This window comes from Oncorhynchus mykiss, chromosome 4 (genome assembly GCF_057628025.1).
Source record: "Oncorhynchus mykiss isolate SJ-2025 chromosome 4, ASM5762802v1, whole genome shotgun sequence".
Lineage (NCBI taxonomy): Eukaryota > Metazoa > Chordata > Actinopteri > Salmoniformes > Salmonidae > Oncorhynchus > Oncorhynchus mykiss.
In genome coordinates, this window is record NC_143025.1 from 87,490,987 (window position 1) to 87,497,500 (window position 6,514).

General features: G+C 47.1%; 2 protein-coding genes across 3 annotated transcripts in view; one reads left to right on the forward strand and one right to left on the reverse strand.

Moving 5' to 3' along the window:
* aven (apoptosis and caspase activation inhibitor) overlaps positions 1-588 on the reverse strand; it is a 52,436-nt gene extending 51,848 nt beyond the window's left edge. For both annotated transcript variants that reach the window (XM_090233225.1, XM_036976481.2), the window contains exon 1: positions 194-588. In XM_090233225.1, coding sequence (XP_090089351.1) covers positions 194-514 — 321 coding nt within the window. In that variant the 5' untranslated portion in view covers positions 515-588. The remainder of the gene's footprint in view (positions 1-193) is intronic.
* A 239-nt stretch (positions 589-827) lies between these two features.
* Positions 828-2,619, forward strand: LOC110522580 (muscarinic acetylcholine receptor M5-like). The gene has a single exon (XM_036976225.2). It carries the CDS (start codon positions 906-908, stop codon positions 2,538-2,540), a length of 1,635 nt encoding a protein of 544 aa, XP_036832120.1. The 5' UTR covers positions 828-905; the 3' UTR covers positions 2,541-2,619.
* The last annotated feature ends 3,895 nt before the right edge of the window (positions 2,620-6,514 follow it).

Below are 6,514 nucleotides of genomic sequence, written 5' to 3' on the forward strand. Positions count from 1 at the left end.
TCGATTATTTTGGAGTCGACTCCCCACCACTACTTGAAATTGAAAAACGTTTCGATAGCTAGCTCATTTTTGCTCAAAGACTATCCGGAGATGTTTAACATTTCGGCTAACTAAGTTAGCTAATAAACGGATTATCGTTATTGCAACAACAGTTATTTGAGCGTGCTATACAGAACTTTAATCAGCTCCTCACCCTTCCAAATGGGGTAGGTTGATAGCCACGGCCACGGCCTCGATAATGATCCCTTTTTCCCCTTCCAGTTCCATATCGTCCTCTTCCCCGGGCCCTGTGTTCACCACCCGAGGTCCCGCTATCACTTCCCCCGCCAGCTCCCCCTCCACCCCTCGCTCCAGCTCCCCCTCCACCCCTCGCTCCAGCTCCCCCTCCAGCTCCAGCTCCAGCTCCACCTCCACCTCCCCCTCCCGCTCCCGCTCCAGCTCCAGCTCCAGCTCCACCTCCACCTCCACCTCTCTTCCAGCTAGTTTGACGGCCCCTGTTCGGTCTTCCCTCCATCGGTATCAAATGAACGTTGTACTGTTTAGAGTGTAACGCCAATACAAAGCTATTGGTGTTACATGTAATATCATCCCCCGAAAAAAGGCTACGTTCGACAGGCTGCGTCATTGGTTCCGCCTGACAAATAATGAATAGTTGTATGACTCCAAAATGTAAGGACTCCAAGATATGAAAAACATGAACGACAAATTAATGTTTAAATACTTAAAACCAAACAGAAAACTGATTTTGAAAGATACACTGACATATACAGTAGATAGTGTGTCTTATCCTTGTATTTTCTTTTCTTTCAGGGGAGCCCACAGTAAATAATAATGGAGCCACAAAGACACAATTCCATACCTATCTCCTCACTGTAACATAGCGAGACAGCCACTAAACCAACAAAATGGATGTTGAGGACCTCCAGATCCAAAACTCAACATTTGATGGCAACACATCAGACATTCAGCCTGTCCCACACAACCTATGGGAGGTCATCACCATAGCGACCATATCGGCCATCGTCAGCCTTATAACAGTCGTAGGCAATGTTCTGGTGATGCTGTCGTTCAAGGTCAACAGTCAACTAAAGACAGTCAACAACTACTACCTTCTCAGCTTAGCCTTCGCTGACCTCATAATAGGAGCCCTGTCCATGAACTTATACACCTCATACATCCTAATGGGCTATTGGTCCTTAGGGAACCTAGCCTGTGACCTCTGGTTAGCCCTGGATTATGTGGCCAGCAATGCCTCCGTTATGAACTTGTTAGTCATCAGTTTCGACAGATACTTCTCCATCACAAGGCCGCTGACCTATAGAGCCAAGAGGACGCCGAAGAGAGCGGCTATTATGATTGGCTTAGCGTGGTTGGTGTCGTTTGTCCTCTGGGCGCCGCCTATCCTGTGCTGGCAGTACTTTGCGGGAGAGAGGACGGTCCCGGCAGACCAGTGCCAGATCCAGTTCTTCTCCGAGCCGGTGATCACGTTTGGCACGGCCATCGCAGCGTTCTACATCCCTGTCTCCATCATGACCCTCCTCTACAGTAGGATCTACAAGGAGACAGAGAAACGCACCAAGGACCTGGCTGAGCTGCAGGGTCTTACCACATCTGGTCACCCAGAGACTGTTAATAAACCCCAGAAAACAGTTATGTTACAGTCCTGTTTTGGCTCCAGTAACGACAGGAGGGACAGGAGGAACCAGGCCTCATGGTCCTCGTCCAACCAGAGCAACGTCACCAAGACCACGACCCGGTCGGACGAGCTGGCCTGGGCCCATGCTGACCAGATCACCTCCTTTAACAGCTACACCTCGTCCGAGGAGGAGGAGACTCACCATCCTGTTTCCGCGGCAACCTCTCAGGGGACAATCAAAGGTCAAGTTCAAAGTCAGACAGAGAAAGGACAGACGGCCGCCGATTACGGTGATAACGAAGAAGGCGAGTATTTCCAGACCGCCACTCCACCGCTGAAAAAACTCAGCAAGAAGGGAATCTCTTACAAGTTCAAATTGGTCTCGAAAGATACCAGCAGCCCTCCTCAGAATGACAAAATCACCAACAACACAGACCTCAAAACAGCTCCTCCATGTCCCTCTGAGTCTGACCAGATAGGTCAGAACCACCACCAGAACTCCTCTCCATCATCCCACACCACCACCACCACCCCCAAGCCCATGGACCCCTCCCTGAAGAGCCAGATCACCAAGAGGAAGAGGATGGTCCTCATCAAGGAGAAGAAAGCTGCTCAGACCCTCAGTGCCATCCTCCTGGCCTTCATCCTAACATGGACGCCGTACAACATCATGGTGCTCATCTCCACCTTCTGTTCTGACTGTATCCCTGTGTCTCTCTGGCACCTGGGCTACTGGCTCTGCTATGTCAACAGCACCATCAACCCCATGTGTTACGCGTTGTGTAATAAGACTTTTCAGAAGACCTTTAAGATGCTGTTGATGTGTCAGTGGAGGAAGAAGAGAGGGGAGGATAAGTTGTACTGGTGCGGACAGAACCCGGCCATCAACAGCAAGATGACATGATGTAGTGTGGAATAGAGAATATATACGTATTTGGACATTCAGCAGCAGCAGACCCTTTTATCTAAAATAACTTTTTGTACAGCAGATATGTTTAGCAAATGTGGCCCATATGGCATTAAACCCACAACAACAAAAACAAAATGTGCACTCTGAGGCAGAACTGAGTTTGGGAAAGCGTGATGTACATATTGAATATGCACATTGCTGCACATTGCTGCAACTGCAACTGTACTGTACGGATAGCAATGGAAGTGTGCTAGCTCAAATCACAGTAACTAGTGGTCATAGATATATCTGTGAGGATGAGTAATGCTGTATACTGTTGCACTATCACACACCTCTTCATGTCAAATGTTTCCTATATAAGCTAATGTGCCTTTGTTCGTCAGAAGGTCTGGTGATGAAGACTTGTAATTGTGAATGGATCGGTGTTGACCTTGCTACTGTATTGTGAATGGGTCGGTGTTGACCTTGTTACTGTATTGTGAATGGGATCGGTGTTGACCTTGCTACTGTATTGTGAATGGATCGGTGTTGACCTTGTTACTGTATTGTGAATGGGTCGGTGTTGACCTTGTTACTGTATTGTGAATGGGTCGGTGTTGACCTTGCTACTGTATTGTGAATGGATCGGTGTTGACCTCGTTACTGTATTGTGAATGGATCGGTGTTGACCTTGCTACTGTATTGTGAATGGGATCGGTGTTGACCTTGCTTTTTTGTGAATGGATCGGTGTTGACCTTGCTACTGTATTGTGAATGGATTGGTGTTGACCTTGCTACTGTATTGTGAATGGATCGGTGTTGACCTCGTTACTGTATTGTGAATGGATCGGTGTTGACCTTGCTACTGTATTGTGAATGGGATCGGTGTTGACCTTGCTTTTTTGTGAATGGATCGGTGTTGACCTTGCTACTGTATTGTGAATGGATCGGTGTTGACCTTGCTACTGTATTGTGAATGGATCGGTGTTGACCTCGTTACTGTATTGTGAATGGATCGGTGTTGACCTTGCTACTGTATTGCAAATGGATCGGTGTTGACCTTGCTACTGTATTGTGAATGGATCGGTGTTGACCTTGCTACTGTATTGTGAATGGATCAGTGTTGACCTTGCTACTGTATTGTGTGCTGCTTGTGTACCTTTGATCTGATCAGTGAAATAATCCCAATTGAAAAGTATCATGAGAGATCCTCTGAATGCTCTTTTGTTAACACAACCTTTATATTACAACTGCTTCGGGGATGTGCACCAGACCACCAGGACACCCACCTAGGGGACAGTGATCTGAGTGACTAGGGACACCCACCTAGCGGACAGTGATCCGAGGTGACCAGGGACACCGATCTGACTGAGTGACCATGGACACCCACCTAGGGGACAGTGATCTGGCAGTGACAGTGATTTGAGGTGACCAGGGACACCCACCTAAGGTGACTCATATGGCTTATGGGTCTCTGGGCTACAGTAGCTAACCCATCACGACTGTTCGGTTTCTGGATCACATCAACATGACCTCTCCTGTTAATTACATTACATGAATTACTCTCCTGTTAATTACATTACATGAATTACATTTCAAACACTGCATATGTGCCAGGAGTGTTACAGAGAACAAAGAGACACCCACCTAGAGGACAGCAATCTGACAGTGACTAGGGACACCCACCTAGAGGACAGCAATCTGACGATGACTAGGGACACCCACCTAGAGGACAGCAATCTGACGGTGACTAGGGACACCCACCTAGAAGACAGCAATCTGACAGTCACTAGGGACACCCACCTAGAGGACAGCAATCTGACGGTGACTAGGGACACCCACCTAGAGGACAGCAATCTGACAATGACTAGGGACACCCACCTAGAAGAGAGCAATCTGACAGGGACACCCACCAAGAGGGCAGCAATCTGACGGTGACTAGGGACACCCACCTAGAAGACAGCAATCTGACAGTGACTAGGGACACCCACCTAGAGGACAGCAATCTGATAGTGACTAGGGACACCCACCTAGAAGACAGCAATCTGACAGTGACACCCACCCAGAGGAGAGCAATCTGACAGAGACTAGGGACACCCACCTAGAAGACAGCAATCTGACAGTGACTAGGGACACCCACCTAGAAGACAGCAATCTGACAGGGACACCCACCTAGAAGACAGCAATCTGCCAGGGACACCCACCTAGAGGACAGCAATCTGACGGTGACTAGGGACACCCACCTAGAAGACAGCAATCTGACGGTCACTAGGGACACCCACCTAGAGGACAGCAATCTGACGGTGACTAGGGACACCCACCTAGAGGACAGCAATCTGACGGTCACTAGGGACACCCACCTAGAGAACAGCAATCTGACAGTGACTAGGGACACCCACCTAGAAGACAGCAATCTGACAGGGACACCCACCTAGAGGACAGCAATCTGACGCTGACTAGGGACACCCACCTAGAGGACAGCAATCTGACGGTGACTAGGGACACCCACCTAGAAGACAGCAATCTGACTGAGACACCCACCTAGAGGACAACAATCTGACAGTGACTAGGGACACCCACCTAGAGGACAGCAATCTGACAGTGACACCCACCTAGAGGACAGCAATCTGACAGTGACTAGGGACACCCACCTCGAGGACAACAATCTGACAGTGACTAGGGACACCCACCTAGAGGACAGCAATCTGACAGTGACTAGGGACTCCCACCCAGAGGACAACAATCTGACAGTGACTAGGGACACCCACCTAGAGGACAGCAATCTGACAGTGACTAGGGACACCCACCTAAAGGACAACAATCTGACAGTGACTAGGGACACCCACCTGGAGGACAGTAATCTGACTGAGTGACTCATGGTGAGGTGAGCCTATCTGAGCACTGGTCTAAAGTAGACAGGGAATGAGGGGTCATTTCCGATGACCCCTACACCAATATTGTGTTGAGGAACAGAGCAGGTGGCTCCCCCTTCGCTAAAGCAGTACATTACATAGGGAATAGGGTGTCATTTTGGATACACCGGGATCTCATGTTAGACACGTCTGTCAATAGTCGTTCATCGTAACAGGTGGCCTTACAGCAACCCTGCGTGTAATTTATAATCGACAAGGAGTTTTCATTGAGGCCGTTTAAATCCACAGAGAACACATTTTAATATCTAGTTGAACACTGCTTTTTACCAGTTTTTGTTTGTTTTGTTTATTAAGTCGACCAAGCCGGGAGAAACCCCAGGGATGAAAAATACAACACTCACCAAGGTATGATAACTGAACATTTCACTCAGAAATCTAGCCATCAACAAGTGATCTAGTGTACGAAATATGGATCATACTCCCTCTAGCTCACAGACACCAACACAATGCCTTATACGCAGCCAGAGCAGTGCACGCCTGGGGAGAATTGAGACATAAAACTCACATTGTGCCTCGTTAAACCACTTTGTGTCGGTTAAGCACTGATTGGACTGATAGATAAATTTTCATCAATGCTTATTTAAATCAGAGATGTTCCACATCCCGGTAACAACCTCCAGACTAGAGGTCGACCGATTATGATTTTTCAACGCCGATACCGATTATTGGAGGACCAAAAAGCCGATACCGATTAATCGGCCGATTAATTTATGTTTTTTGTGATAATGACAATTACAACAATACTAAATGAACACTTATTTTAACTTAATATAATAGATCAATAAATTCTATTTAAGCTCAAGTAAATAATGAAACATGTTCAATTTGGTTTAAATAATGCAAAAACAAAGTTTTGGAGAAGAAAGTAAAAGTGCAATATGTGCCATGTAAGAAAGTTAACGTTTCAGTTCCTTGCTCAGAACATGAGAACATATGAAAGCTGGTGGTTCCTTTTAACATGAGTCTTCAATGTTCCCAGGTAAGCAGTATTAGGTTGTAGTTATTATAGGAATTATAGGACTATTTCTCTCTATACCATTTGTATTTCATTAACCT